Source organism: Solea solea, chromosome 1 (genome assembly GCF_958295425.1).
Source record: "Solea solea chromosome 1, fSolSol10.1, whole genome shotgun sequence".
Taxonomy (NCBI): domain Eukaryota; kingdom Metazoa; phylum Chordata; class Actinopteri; order Pleuronectiformes; family Soleidae; genus Solea; species Solea solea.
Window position 1 is genome coordinate 3,295,699 of NC_081134.1, and position 15,905 is coordinate 3,311,603.

Sequence of the window (15,905 nt, forward strand, 5' to 3'; positions counted from 1 at the left end):
TTCAAGCCGAAAAAATGCAGAAGAAAAAGACGATCAGAGAAAAAGACTTAACAATCCTAAAAACGTGGCTTAATCTCCAACAAATACTTGGGAAATGTCTAAAATCTCAATATTTAACAGAGGAGTATTTGGTATCTGGTGTATTTAGTGACAGCATCACACCGCACCGGTACATCGAGCACAGCCCTCAACCTTGCTACCACGTAAAAGTACTGTTCTCAGGTCTTCACCGAACCAAACCATACCGTGATGGAAACTGTGCATCTGTGGATTCCAACAGCTCAGCTTTGTTGCACGATGGGACTGCGTGATCTCAGCAGAACATCATGTTCTTTAAAAAGGTCTTCACTGCACAGAGCAGTAATGCAACTCTGACAAAGATAAAAGTTTAGGTGTATTGATTTTCATACTGTCCTGAAATGGAAACGATCAGCAGCTTGAGGAGGAGGTTGGAAAACACTGACGAAATTCCTCTGTGTGTGTGTGTGTGTGTGTGTGTGTGAATGGATCTGAGCCTGAAGCTCCAGCCTGTCTCACACTTTTACTACATTAACTCCCCATAACTGTGCATAGCTGTATTTCTCATAGTCTTCTGACGTTCTTTGTCTTTATGTCTCCCCTCTTCGCCACGATCGTCCCTGTGGCGTTAACGCTGCTGAGGTGCAGTTTACAGTCCTCACAACGCGACGGTGCCTCGAGGACGCCTCTTAAAAACACACGCAGACCTGCTTTCGCTGAGTATAATGTGTGGTGACCAAGCTGTGGTTCACTTCACATCACAACTGTGTGTGTGTGTGTGTGTGTGTGTGTGTGTGTGTCACAAATGTGTGCCTGTGGCAAAACTGCTCCAAGAGAGAATATGAATAATGTGTAAATTCAGCACTTTAAAGGGGACATATTATGCAAAATCAACTTTTTAACCATTTTAATACTGATATTTGGGACTCTGGGGGCCCTACCAGTCGCCAAAGTGTGGAAAAACAATACTCAGTCATGTTTTCGTGGTTCCGCTTAGTGTAAGTATAGGCGATAAAACGCTCGATGTTGAATTCCCTGCGCTTATGACGTCAGCATGCGCATTTCACCGCGAATGTTACCGCCCCACCAGTACGTTTACTTCGCAAGCTCCACCTTAGCTCCACCTTGTCCCTGCCAGAGTGCAGGCGAGGGAGGAAGAGCGGTATTATGTCAACGTGGCGGGACAAGTGTGCTGTTGGTGGCTGCACAGTGGAGCACAGTGTTTTACAGAGGATTTTATATATGAAGCTAATGTGCCGGATAAAGTCAGCAATCGTGTGTTCGTGTGTTCGCACCACTTCACATCAGACTGCGGCCAGCGGTTGCCGTATTTAGTCAGGGGACGTATTTCACCGACGTACAAACACACAAATTGTTAAGAAAAGATCACATAGAGCTCATAACTGACCATTCTGACACGTCCTAATTAAACATATTTGTTCAGTACGTCCTCCATGACCGGAGCACAGACTCAGTCTGATACAATCACATAAAGCAGCTGTTTATGCAGCTCGCCGCTGACGATCAGCGGTGCTGCACTCTCTGTGCAGCGGTGCTACACTCTCTGTGTCACCGATAGCCTAAACTGCCGCTGGCGATCGCTGATCGGCAGCGGCGCGCTGAATAAACTGTATGTTGCTGTATAAGACCGGAGACTGTCTGATACAGCGGTGGCGCGTTACACGGTGATCGCCAGCTCGCCGGAGCACCGGAGGTGGTCAGCGGTGGTGAGGTCTCCGGAGCACAGTCTCCGGTCTGATACAGCAACATACAGTTTATTCAGCGCGCCGCTGGCGATCAGCGGTGGCGCGTTACACGGTGATCGCCACCGCTGATCGCCAGCTCGCCGGAGCACCGGAGCTGGTCAGCGGTGGTGAGGTCTCCGGTCTGATACAGCAACATACAGTTTATTCAGCGCGCCGCTGGCGATCAGCGGTGGCGATCAGCTGATCGCCAGCGGCAGTTTAGGCTATCGGTGACACAGAGAGTGTAGCACCGCTGCACAGAGAGTGCAGCACCGCTGATCGTCAGCGGCGAGCTGCATAAACAGCTGCTTTATGTGATTGTATCAGACTGAGTCTGTGCTCCGGTCATGGAGGACGTACTGAACAAATATGTTTAATTAGGACGTGTCAGAATGGTCAGTTATGAGCTCTATGTGATCTTTTCTTAACAATGTGTGTGTTTGTACGTCGGTGAAATACGTCCCCTGACTAAATGCGGCGACCGCTGTTTGCAGTATGATGTGAAGTGGTGCGAACACACGAACACACGATCTGATACAGCAACATACAGTTTAACTGTTTAACTGATTTACAGTTGGACAGTGTTCGGCTCGATCCTTATGTAGGACGTCTCTTCCTGTGACGGCACTCTCGCTGACATGTTGATATTGTCAGAGAGCTAGTGGAGGGAGGGGGAGACGAATAGAGCTGTAAAGAGGACAAATCAGAAACCCCCTGGAAGAAGTGGGTGTGTGTTTGCCTGTGTCTCATTTGCATATAAAGGGACCTTGCACGAAAACCGAGCGTTCTGAAAGGGGCGGGTTTAGCAGGGTTATTGAACTACTATGATTCTTCATCCTTATGGTATTTTGACCAAAGCATGTCACTGACATGTTCATTAGGACACCAGGGAACTATTTTAATGGGGGAAATAGGGTATAATATGTCCCCTTTAACTTCCAAATCCTCTTAAAATATACTCTTTTTAATTTGAAGATTGTTGAGGTCGCTCTTTTTTATTTCTTTTTAAATAAATCTTTTTAAATACATAGGAAGGGACAGCAGGAGCAGCAGCAGATTATATGGCAAGTTATAGAACAGGGGTGTCAAACATTATGGCCCGTGGGCCAGATCCAGCCCACAGGAGGGTCCAATCCGGCCCGCAGGATGGATTTGTGAAAATTTCTAATAATAATGTTAATTTTTCAGTGTCAGATACCAGTGACTGAATGTTTTGAGCCTTGGTAGATTCACTATAATCTGGAGGAAGTTGTAATACACACATGTAAAAGGTAAATTTAGGAATAATATTGTTGAAATTCCGCTTATTTTCCTCAAGAAATTTTAGGGTTGTTCATAATTTGTGACGTAAAAAGATACTGGTCAGGCCCACTTGAGCTCAAATTTCTCTGCATGTGGTCCCTGAATTATGAGTTATTAAAAAACTGGAGACAGATTTCTTGTTTGTGTCGTCAGATTTTGATTGTACATCATGAGTTACCATGTGATTCCTGTCCCTAACTACTATACTTTTAACTACCAGCTACTGTATTTCCGACAATAACTCAAATAAACTCCAGTTTATTCTAAAAAGATTTATCAATATCCAACCGAGATATGACTTTTTATCAATGTTAACTCCAGCCTCCATTCTACGGCTCTGCTCACACTTGACGTAAAACATTATTATATATTTTATTTTATTTTATTTATTTTTTTTAACATAAAAACAACCTCTTGTTACAACAAATACAGTTTCAGAATGTACAAACTCTTATCACCAAACTCAGAAGGTGACATTGATCATCATTCCCCCCCCCCCCCCCCCCCTTCACGCTCCTCCTCCTACTGAGTGTTTCCCACATTTACTTTTGTGGGGAAAAGAGTGAAATCATCATCTCAGGTAGAACTGCAAACAAACAAACAAACAAACAAACACTAGTGCAGCAACAGAGGAACTGACTGAGTCTGAATATCTCACTCAGCTAAATATAGCCACAAGATGCATGTCTGTCAGCCCCCCCCACCCTCACCCCCCCCCCACACCACCCACTCAAGCCCTTATCTTAATTATTTCCAGGCTTCACAGTCCATACACACACACACACACACACACACACACACACACACACACAGCTGATTAAAAAAAATACCAGTGTTGTGTTTACAGGCCGTCCTGCTGATGCTTAAGTCAGGCAAGGGCGTAACTCTGTGTGTGTGTGTGTGTGTGTGAGCCAGTGCACATGATGTGTTTCAAATGTTTACATGTGTACGTGGAATGTAAATTACACAGAGCTTTCTTTCACAGGACGGTGTCACAGGGTTTTGTTTTCACAAACACAACCTCTCGTACACACGTGACACTGGACGTTGTTACCGTGTTCGTGTTTCTGGGGGCCACACGGTGGTGTAGTGGCTAGTGCTGTTGCCTTACAGCAAAAAGTCCTGCGTTTGCAACCCAGTCCGACCAAAGTGTGGTGTTGTGTGTATTTTTCACAATTTTGGAGTGTATTACAGTTCCAGTAATACGCTAATAATGTACTTCACTTGAAATGTGTTATGTATAATTAAAAAATAACAGAATGCTATTGTTTTATCAATATAATAAACAATATTATTAAGAGAGAACAATCTGCACTTCAACACATGAGCCATGGTGCAGCTCATCACTGGGTGAGTGATTTAAGAGAGCCCCACCTGCTGGTATTAGACCTCTATAACACTGAGACTCAACATTTAGAAAACTGATGATGTGTGTGTAGCTTTATGAAGACATTTAAATCAATTTAAAGGGTTTTTTGAGGGTTAATGGCTTGGTTTTTGGGGTCAGAATTTGGTTTATGTCATTATGTCTGTGTTTATATCTCACTTTTCTAGTCTTGATAACCACTCAAAGCTGCTTTATACACTACATTCAGACGTCAGCAGCAACGTGGGGTTAAGTGTCTTGCCCAAGGACAGGGCAGGGCCCCGAACCCACAACTGTCAAGGTTGAAAGACGACTTGAATAGAATATAATGCATTTATTGTGACATGTGGACGCAAACTCAACCTGACATCCAGTCTGTATGTTTGACACAATAGATAAAAAATAATGTACATATATATTTAAATAGGTGATGCATATTAAAACGGACATAATGCATGATATTGCATTCAGGATTTCTCTTGGGAGTTCAGTTCATAGATGGCTGTTGGGTAAAAGCTGTTTCTGAATCTGTGAGAGCGAGACTTTAAGGCTCTGAAGCATCTTCCAGATGGTGTCTTTACTAATGATGTACAAGTCTGTGTGTGTTTGTATTCAGGACCTTCTCTGGACCGGTAGTTCTCCCGGCGACCAAAACCTGGTCTGAATAAGACAGAATTTTCTCACTCCTGAGGAACTGGTTAAGTTCACAATTGGATTTATGGTTAAGGTTAAGGTTGGGCACTAACTGGTTATAGTAAAGGTGAGGGGTCGTGCTTTATTTAGGCAGTCAAAATGAATGGAAGTCAATAAGTGTCCTTAGAAGAATAGCCATGCAAACCTGTGTGTGTGAATGGTCATTAGTGTTTGTAATGATTAGATTATGTGCATCCTCTGGTCTCTCCTCCTTCCTCTGCTCGTACACAGAAACCTCTGAGCAGCGAGAAGTGAGATCCACTTACCAAACCCCCACTCTCCTCCATTACGCTCACACATAATGTTACTGCACAGATGCTGGGCTACACGACTGCTGCTGGGTCCAAACCTCAGGTCTGCAATAAGGAGAAAATCAGCCTTTAACCAGCAGCAGGAGAGCATCTACTCAGAGACACCATTTCCTCTAATTGTCTCCTCATACCTGTTGATCTCTGAAATCATAAAACTGCATCTGAACCGCCACCGTCTCCACCTTCACTCTGTGGGCCTTGTACGCGAGCAATAACGCTTAGATGAATTTTTAATGATCTCACCTGGGGAAATTGGTTTGCAGCAGAAAAAGAGCGACATAAAATGACGCACAAAACAAGCTTCAATAAAAGACAACAAAATATAAAGACATTAAACCTGTTAATGTTCACGGGCTCAGGGTCGCACTCACTCACTCACTCACTCTCCCACTCACACACGTGACAAATTCCCCCGTGGAAAAGAATATCCACCCATCAATAATTCATCATTTCATTCACCTTATTAGCTGCTCTTTGAGAAAACACTGTAAATGTCAAACACATTCAATTAATTGGTTTGTCTTCAGCAGAGAAAATGAGAGTGCGAGAGTGTCTGGACACTGATGAATGGAAAAGGGTGGGGGTTTAAGTACTGACCATCTTTATTATACAGTCTCTTGTGCACCAGTGCCTTTTTTCTGCTGTAAACACAGCACTAATTGTGTGTTAATCCTCATGTTTGAGTAACTGCAATGCAAGATTATTTATTCAAAGAGACTCCAACATTGAATCCTGAAACATGATTAAAAAGAAAAACAAAAATCAAAAAAAAAAAAGAAAAGAAATATATATATATGTGTATATATATATATATATATATATATATATATATATATATATATATATATATACACATACACATACACATACACATATAGATATATGCAAATCCCTTTTTCCCATGAATTGTTGAATATGCTGTGTGTCTCTTAAATAGTCATGTTAAAATAAAATTAAATGGGCAAACAGCTTTAACTGCTCACACCTTTTGACAGGAAATCCCTAAATCCATGGTTCTCAAATTGTGGTACGTGGACCACCAGTGGTACCTCTGGTGGTACTTGGAGGAAAATGAGAAATACTGTTTTACTGAATAGACCAGGACAGCAATTATCAAATGACTCCCCAAATATTCAGTAACATGTGGTGATGAAACTGTCAATTTATTATTGTAATAATAATAATTATAATAATAATAATAATAATAATAATAATAAGGGAGTGGATTTAAACTTTATTTAAAAACAAAAACAAACTTCAGAAATTGTGTTCTTTCTGTATTTCTGTAACAGTTGTGGCCAGAAAACTATTCTTTATACTGTTATACACTCACACGCCTTTTTACAATGTGACCAACAGCACATGTGACGTTATATTAAAGTTTCAATGTTCAGCTGCAGTACCATCATGAGGTTGTGTGAGGCACTACATGACCTGGGGTAAGGATTTTACACCAGAGTTGACATGAAGTAGAATCAAAAGGTCAGTTGGATGTGAAGCTCATTACATTACATTACATGTCATTACAAGCTCATTTTATGGATGCAATGATACGTTTACTAATGGATTGTCAGGACTCACCAAAGTACAAATCTTCTCACTTTCATGCAGCTTCTGTGAACTTCTACAAGTCTCGTTGGGATTCAAACGAATGGCCGAAAACGGGCAACAAGACGAGACGAGCTTATGCTTTTACCGGGAGCATGGACGCCTTTGATCGTTTGTTTTCAAATTACTTTGGTTCCTTCGCCTGAGTCTTGGCGAAAGGCCAGAGGAAAAGCTGCCAAACACAGGCGGGGGGGTGGTTTGAATAAATGTTTCCGGAATCGTTGCCTTCTCATGTCCTTGTTAAACGATTTATAAGGGCGTTGTTGCGCTGCCTCGGCCTGTTTGTTGTGGATGTGTGATGCATGGGGAGAGACGAGAACCAAACATGAATAATAAAAGGTTTAGAGGTGCGCGCGGTGTCAGACAAAAACCAACAACACTGACTAGCTGGAGGAAAGACAAAGTGAAATATTAGTAGCTAATGCTGCGTTCTATTTACGTTGGAACTCAGAACTGGGAGTAACAGTCGCCTTCACTGCGTTCCAATTGAGAAGTCAACAATGCTAACATCTCTCGGGCTAGCCATTGTTAGCAATAGTCAATAACAAAGCTCTACATGGTATTTTGCGCACACAAATGATTACAGTAAAAAAAAAATGTAAAAAAAAAAAAGTGCGATTAATGTAAACGTAGCATCTTGGAATCCCATGTCGGGGTTGGGGAGGTTTGCTCCTGGATTCCGAGTTGGAAATTCAAGACCTTGGAAATTCCAAGTTCGGACTACTAAATGAAACGCACCATAAACCGAGAACTGACACGGGGTGAAACTAATGTGGTGTGTAAACGATGTGTTAAACCGTTCCAAACAGTAGCACTTTAGCGTTAGCATCTGGCTCGGTGGAAAAAGCAGCTTATCGCACACACAGAGACTTATAAAACAAAATGTTTCATACGCCACATGCAAAATACAACAAAAAGACTTTTAAAAGTTTAAACATCCTGTGCCACCAAAGACGTAAATAATTGCTATGTGTGTTGGATCTGCCCTCATGAAAACAGTTGCTGTTTTTCACTGGGAATGCTGAAGAAAACGAGGTTAACGTGTGATGCATTATTGAGCAAAGTGCGAGATATTCTCTTTAAGTCTCAAACATAAACGAGCTGCAGCTTTCAAGAGTCGGCGTTTCATGCGGTGGTTTTTAACGTCGCCAGTGCCTCATTTTCACAAAAACTTTTCACAAAACTCTCATCAAATAAACAAAAATTGGATTGATCAATCAGTCTATGTCATGAGCCTGCTGAGCTAATCATAGAGTGTTGATGGGGACGTGAACAGAGCCTAAAATGACATAAGTGACTTGATTAAAACAAACCATTTTTGCTATGGAAAACCACAGTCACACATGAAAATAATGAATGTGTTATTTTGGATAAATGCAGAAGTGTGTCCAGTCCATTCATCACATGACTTGAAGGAAATGAATAAATCTTACTTCTGTGCTTCTGAGGATCTGCCTTGATTATGTTCACTGAAAATATTCAGAGGAATATTACCTTGTTTTTTCCTCAGTGGAAGGTTCTTCAATTATTAACAAATCAATATTTCCAATCCTACATCTCCTTAACCAACTGCTGAGTGAGCCCCTGGACATGAGGATGTAAGTCACGTTTCTGTCGCTGTTAGTTTTTCACAAACTGTGGCAGTTTCTCAAATATCTGAACAGGAACTAACTCAAAAGCATTATTCTCTGTTCTCAAACCTGACTCCTTCCACCGAAACAATCCACACAAGCTTTTGTCTTATAAGAGCGTCAAATAAACACTGCGATCAATTCAAAACACAACTATCAGACGTGTTGGTGTATGTTTTCACTTCATGATTTTTGGTGAAGTGAATCGTTTACGGTTCTGCGTTTATACTGGATAGAAATCTTACTTATTTTATATAAAAAAGTACCACAAAGAAATACTTTGTTACTGCAATACATGTGGCTTTTGATGGACGATGTCTTGGTTCAGTCTCAGTTATCCAGACCTTCCTCTGCACTTGACTAAACCATCTTAATCTGGACAATCTCTTACTTTATCTCCACACCGTTCAACCTGACTTCATTTATGCTCATCCTGGCTCATCCTGGTCACTCCCAAAGAAAATCTCTTCATCTCCATTGATTTACCACAAATCACAGGCAGATAGAGTTTCATGATCCTCAGTCCAATTTTCCGTATCAGGATGTTTGCTGTTTGATATTTGTTTGCCCTTTTAGCGCCGCTTCCTGCCTCCTCATCATTATGACTCATTAAAAATACAGCAGTTATTAGCTGATGTGTAGTAGACGAGGGACCTGCGGCTGCAATCACAAAACACCCGAGATGGATCTGCTGTCAGGAGTGGCCTGGCATTAGTCAAGCAGTGACAGACTGCTGTAAGATTAGAGTGTTCCAAAAAAAAATGTGGTAATAACATTCTTTAATTCAGTTTCTGCTGCTGCAGTGACACTGATTTTCTTTTTTGTTTATCTAATACCTGTGAAGCTTTTTTGGACGTACATATTCTACAACCTGAACCTCCAGCTTTCAGGCAGGAGAAGATGTCATCAGGAGGTACCCAGGTTTCACTGGGTGAAAGACCCACTGCAGGCTGGCAGTGGTGACCAGTCACTGCCCATCTCCCCCTGGCTTCCAGCTCAACTCCTCCCTCCTACTCCAGAGTCTGCAAGAGGCTGCGTCCCCCCCCCCCCATCGTCCTTTCCATTCCTGTGAGTGCACAGGGGGAACTCCTACAGCCCACCTCCACTGGGAATGGCCAGCCAGGTCTTCCACCCTTTGTCCCCGCACTGATGGACCAGGTCCTGGTTCTTTGTGGCCTTTCTCTCTGAGGCAGCACCGTCAGTTCTGCAGGATTATCTTCTTGTTTCAATGACCTGAGGAAAGACAAGCTTCCTGCCCAGATCCGCTCTTTATCTCCCTTGATCATGCCTCATGCATAGATGTAGCTTGCGTCTCATGGGTCTGTTTTTTTCCGTCTCTCCTACTCCAAGATGTCTGCATTGCTTCCCAAAACATTAAAATGAATCTACCTCTAATGAGCAAATTTCTCACAAAGTCCAATATAAGCCCTAAACTAACTGATCTTTCCTCGCCTCTGTGTGCAGGTTCAGTGGAAGAACAAATAATAAACCACCACAAAGGAAACAGTCGACTACCAGAAACACAGAAGGATGAGAGGAGGGAGAGTGTGTTTCCTAATGAATCGAGATCAAGGCTGGTTCTGCTGTCATGATTTATTTAAGGCTGAGATGAGCTCACTGGGAACATCAGCGTCTCATCTCCTGCTTCTCAGAGTGAGTGCGAGGGGAAGTGAGAGCTAGTTAAACAAAGTGATGCTGCCTCTTGTTTCTTCTTCACTGCTGAGCTGTGAGTCTGAAACTAGCGTGAAGCACAAACTCACTTCAAAGCATCAGTGTTTCTCAAAGGTTTTTCCAGCTCATGCAATAAAGGAAATGTTGTTTCCTCCTGGAAGCAATTTTAAAGAGATGCAGGTGTCACAAAGGGATAGTTTTTATGTGGTTGTATGAGGTGCTGACATTAACTCAGCCCTGACTTTAGAGACCCTCCACTGATGCTGGGAACCAGCCTGAGACATGAGGCTCCACTTAATGAGAGGCTTACATAATAAAGTCCACACCCGCTTAAAGGTCCTGTGAGGTTTATTGGCAGAAATGGATGCACTACCAAGTGTAGAATATCTTTAAAATAACAATTGTTTGGTTTTCAAAGCTTTGAAATTAGCCTTTTATGTGGTTAAAGTTAAAGGGCCCTGATTTACGGAGGCCGTCATCTTGCACTGCCATGTTTCTGCAAGAGAAACCAGTCAGAATGTCAGATTTGCATAAAACGTGTGTCTTAAACAACAAAAACGAGAGTTGTAAAAGACTGTTTACATCCTGCAGAGTGGAGGAGTCTTGCAATCTGCAGCATCGCCACTAGGTGTCACTCATTCTTACACACTAAATCTCACCTGTATGAATATATTTGCTGTTTTTTTTAGTTTTTTTTTTTAAACTACTTTGTAGTGTTTATTAAAGTCCGACATGCCCTCACATGGCACAGACCTGGGCTGATTGTTCCCAACAAAAAAAGACACAACAAAATGACTGGCTGTGTGTTATGACTGTCTACCTTATCAGTAAGGTCAGAGTCATCCTGTAAAGACAAGCACTTTGTAGTTGATGACATTTGAGTGTGACCTTCGTACAGAAACGCACACGGCGTGCGACAAAGAGACATTTAAACAATGCAGAAATATTTAAAAAGAAAAACAAATTCTCTTTGACAATCTTGACAAATGGGAATACAGCAAATTATTTAATTACAAAAATGCTGAAAGATTTCAAGACTTGATCAACATAACAAAGTAAGTCCAGTAAATCCACATTCAGGCACTTGAAATGTGTAAAAAATTAAAACGTCAACTTAAAACTGAATATTATTCAGTTATTCAATTGTTTGTATCTGTATTCACATCTATAACTTGCCTTTGGGCAGTGAGTCAGCACAGCTGAGGTGCTCTCTGAAGAACTCCTGGATCTTCTTCCACAAGTGGACCTCAGCTGCGGCGTGTGGCCCGGCTTTGCCCCCCCACACTACTGGTTTACCCACAACACCATGAAAGCTGGAGGGGCAGTACGGCCCATAAGGTGGCTCCAAGTAGTGTCCTGCGTCAGGGTAACTCACACTTTCAAAGTTCTCCTTGCCATGACGCTTCAGTCTCTCCACCATCTCGTCCATGTAAGCCTTGCTGTCCCAGTTGAGGTCGTCCTCTGCGGCGACGAAGAGGAAACGTCCCGTCGCTTTCTCAATAGGCACCAGCGTGGCCTTGTTCTCCTCTGCGACCGGGTCGTGCATACCGTACTTGACCATGACTGCCCCCGACTCAGTGGGAATCAACCTGCTGGCGTCAAACTGTAGCGCGGGGAGGATCCGGTTCTTCTTGTAGTAGAGAGGCATGGCTGTGTTCGCAGAGCAGCCGTTTATCCACACTGTAGCGTCGACATGTGGCAGGTAGGAGGCGGCTGAAAGTGCAAGATCTCCACTTTTGGAAAGCGATGTTAGTCCAACTCCTCTACTGCCCACCTGTGGATAAACATGAGGCATACAATACGTATGATAAAATATTTATGCATTGTAGTATTTGTTGTTTTCAGTCCATGAAAAAGTTTAAAACCACAATTATTTTCACTCAGAAGCTAAAATACTACTTTTTTTCCATTTATTTCGATAACTAAATTTATTACATTTTTGGCAATATCCATTCAGATGTTACTGAATCAACAACTGAAATGATGCAGCACGTGTCTCAAACATTTCCTTTGTCCTTAATAAAGCAGGATATCATTCAAAATAGCCTCTGTATCATGAGGGTTAGTGGAGATACTCAGCTCTACGATCAAGACTTACTAAACTCACCTTGTCTTGCTTTTTTAAAAACCGAATTGCTTCTTCAAAATAATCCAGATGGACTTCTGTGATGTTCTTGGGCATGTCGTCGTGGCCGTACAGCGCCACAGTCAGAACCACGAACCCTCGGCTGGCCAGCAGAGCGGCTCTTTTCTCAGAAAGACCTCCGCCAAAGGTGTACAGGTCCAACACAGAGGGGAACGGACCTCGCCCTGAGAACATAGATGACATGATTTGACTGCACCGTTTAAAAAAAACATGTGTCTATGATTGTAAAAGGCTGAAATGATGCGATACTGTTTGAAACAGAGAGACTAATCTGTTTTGCTGCAGAAATCACACACACGAGTCTGAGGAGACTCGATTTTTTAATATGTCACTTTTCTTGATAAGTCCAAATGTTTTGGCTGAAGCACGTTACAAAAGGAGAAAATGACAATATTATTCTTTAGCTTTACTACAGTGATTAACTTTAAGTATGACAGAGACACAGACAGACCAGGTGGCGTAAACAGGACCCCGCGGATATTCCCCTCTTTGACAGGACGCCGGCTTACGCCGTCCGCAAGCAGACACCTCTCGTTGACCACCTCCGTCAGCAGCCTGCCCTCCCCCTCCACCTCCACCTCATGCACGGAGAACTTCACCACATGGGGGTTGAGTGAACTCGTCTTTTGAAACCTTCTGTGCAGAGTGTCCGCCCTCATCGACCACAGCAGACCATTGGGTTCCACCCCGACGTAGCTCCCGCTCAGCGACGGGTCCCTGTCTAAGTCAATCTCCCCGCCTCCGTCAGCTTTGTAGGTGGCCGAGGAGCTGAACACCGCGCCCTTGTCGTCCGTCGACCTGGCCTTCAGGGCGACCTCCTGCCTCGGCCTCAGCCCGGACACCTTCAGCTGAAGAGGCTCGTCGAAGAGACATCTGGCACTCGGCAGCAGCCTCAGTCTGACCTGGGAGGACATGTGTTCTCTGGAGATGAAGATGCACTCTTTTAATGTTTGGCCTTTTCCTTATGCGGAATAGATTTAAAGCGGCAGTGTGTAACTTTTCGTCGTTGCTGACATTATTATTCTGCCTCTGTTTGGTTGTCAAACGTTATTAGTATGTTCCTCCAGCTGACAATGTCAAGCAACACTGTCAGAATCCGATAGTGGGGGTGGGAATCGACAGAGACGCCAAGATACGATATTATCATGATATTTAAGTGGCAACACAATATTATAACAATACTTCAATCACAAACAATACTTGTGAAATCATATATTGTGATATACTCACACTTGGCACCATCTAGTGGACTGAAATGTCAATACATTTTAATGCTTATCCACAAAAGTTAATGTTTATTTGTAACCATATTATATCACACACACAGTAATTAATAAAGTAATGTTATTAGTTCATAAACTCTCGAAAAAGTTGTGTAATGAAAATGCAATTGGTATGTTTTTTTAGACCAATAAGGCAGAAAAAACACTGTAATGTTATTATTTTAACAATAATAATTATAATAATAGACTCCTGGCTCACAAACAATATGTTGCGTCTCATGAGGGTTATTTATTATTATTTATGTTCATGTGTGTCCAACCTCAGCACTGTAATGCACATTTTGCACTTCAGGTTACTTTTATATCTTTCATATACTTTCATCTGTCATCACTAAAACTGAGCATTAACAACAACAAAAAAACTAATTTCAAAAACAGAAATCATTAAAAAACTATAATATAATCTTAATGCTGACTCATTGTCATATGAGGTGACCTGTTGCTGAATCCCATCAAAATGGCTGCTGAGTTTGTTGACCTTATAAACCTGGAATAAGAGTCACTCGCTAATATTTACTGTACGTTCTAAACCGCATTTTTTTAAGCCGTGGCTTCTACTGCTGAAGTTTGTGCTAAAGAGCTAATATTTATGTCAACGTACATTCACCGTGTTGGTCCCTGAACGCACCACACGAACTCCTCCGCTCCACATTATTTAGTTGTAATAGTTGTAAAAACAAACAAACCGGAAATGTCACGTTAACGAAACACAAACAGAATGCAAAGGGAAACTAAAGCACGAACACGTCTCTCACCTGCGCAAAGAAAACACTTGGTGAAGCGTTCTATTCCTTCAGGTCCTGGTTGTGACATTAACGCTAAGAAATAATGTGCGAGGAGAACAGAACAGAAAGTTCTGAGGCGAAGCTACAACAGGAAGTAGCAGCAGCAGGCTCTTCACAATAATAGTCTCACAGAAGACTTCTATTCAGTCTTGCATAAAGTACCTTATTAAAGGGATACTTTAGTAAAAGTACAAGTATGTTAACAGAAAATGTTGAAGTCACTTTTAAAAAAATATATTACTAAAGTAAAAGTCTTAAAGTCTATGACATTTTAGTACCAAAGTACCTAATGTCATTTTCTGATACAAAATGTACCTAAGTTTTAAAAGTAAAAGTATTTAAGAGTCAGTGATAGGGCGGGCTGTCTTTCAACTGGAATGTTGATTCAATGTTGAGCCAATTTCTGGCTCTGCTAGTCTATGTGTCCTTGAGCAAGACACTTAACCCCATGTTGCAGCATTTGAATGGGAATGAAAGATGTGTGAATGGGTGAAAGTGTAAGACTAGAAAAGCTTTATATCAATACAGACCATAATACCAACTCTTCTTCTGATTTTATTGGTAGTAATGAGTAACAAAGATCGTAAGAGGAAATGTAGTGGAGTAAAAGTAAAAGTTACTAGAAATATAAATGACAAAGTTAAGTACAGATACGTGGATTTTGTACTGAAGTACAGTAACAAAGTATTTGTACTGTGTTACATTACAACACTGCTCTTGATTCAATTCTAACAGGAAACAAGCAACATGTTTCCCGTTTTACATCACACAGAATGTATGCAGTACTTGTGCTTAAACAGAGTACTTCACCGTGTAGTAGATGTATAAGTACATGGATGAAAAAGCTACACTTTTTAGGTAACTCCCAATTTCACAGTTTCTTTTCATCCTGACAATTTCACCATGTGGTTGACGCCGCCTCCAACATATAAGGTATTAATATTTAGTAATAATGTATCACTTTGTGAAATATTAGCTCATCAATATTTCTCCGACTGATGAATTAGCACACTAAAGCACAGAGATGTGAGATGTAAACAATCCATCGGCCACAATCTGGTTTGTTTACACGCAGATGATGTTCTTTAATATTTGTTCTCATGTCACTACAGTATTGGACCAATTATTATTTAGGGCTCAAAATGACACATTGTAAAGATTAAGGTGAATAAATGTACCACAGTTTGCAATAAAAACCTCCACTCAGTGCAGTACAAAGCTGGAACCAACTTCTTAACACCTGTGCTATGAGCACGACAGCCTACACCGCCATCAGGTGGCCATTGTGAATATTGCACTTTATCAGAGGGCTGGAGTTCATGGAGGTGTAGACAACACTTGTCTGT

At 41.8% G+C, this 15,905-nt stretch overlaps 1 protein-coding gene across 1 annotated transcript; it reads right to left on the reverse strand.

Moving 5' to 3' along the window:
- Positions 1–11,328: 11,328 nt before the first annotated feature.
- LOC131461060 (acyl-coenzyme A thioesterase 1-like) lies at positions 11,329–14,661 on the reverse strand. Its single transcript, XM_058632089.1, has 4 exons — positions 14,530–14,661; positions 12,943–13,412; positions 12,453–12,655; positions 11,329–12,119 (listed from the first exon to the last, which is right to left on the reverse strand). Exons 2-4 carry the CDS (start codon positions 13,403–13,405, stop codon positions 11,511–11,513), a joined length of 1,275 nt encoding a protein of 424 aa, XP_058488072.1. The 5' UTR covers positions 13,406–13,412; positions 14,530–14,661; the 3' UTR covers positions 11,329–11,510.
- Positions 14,662–15,905: the final 1,244 nt, after the last annotated feature.

Bases quoted from the DNA above. Each gene is read 5' to 3' on its own strand.
- LOC131461060 (XM_058632089.1), bottom strand. From the start codon at position 13,405: ATGTCCTCCCAGGTCAGACTGAGGCTGCTGCCGAGTGCCAGATGTCTC. The intron at 12,656-12,942 runs GTCTGTCTGTGT...CTATGTTCTCAG, and splicing joins GGTCCTGTTTACGCCACCTG to GGCGAGGTCCGTTCCCCTCT. The intron at 12,120-12,452 runs GTGAGTTTAGTA...GTTTATCCACAG, and splicing joins TTTTAAAAAAGCAAGACAAG to GTGGGCAGTAGAGGAGTTGG.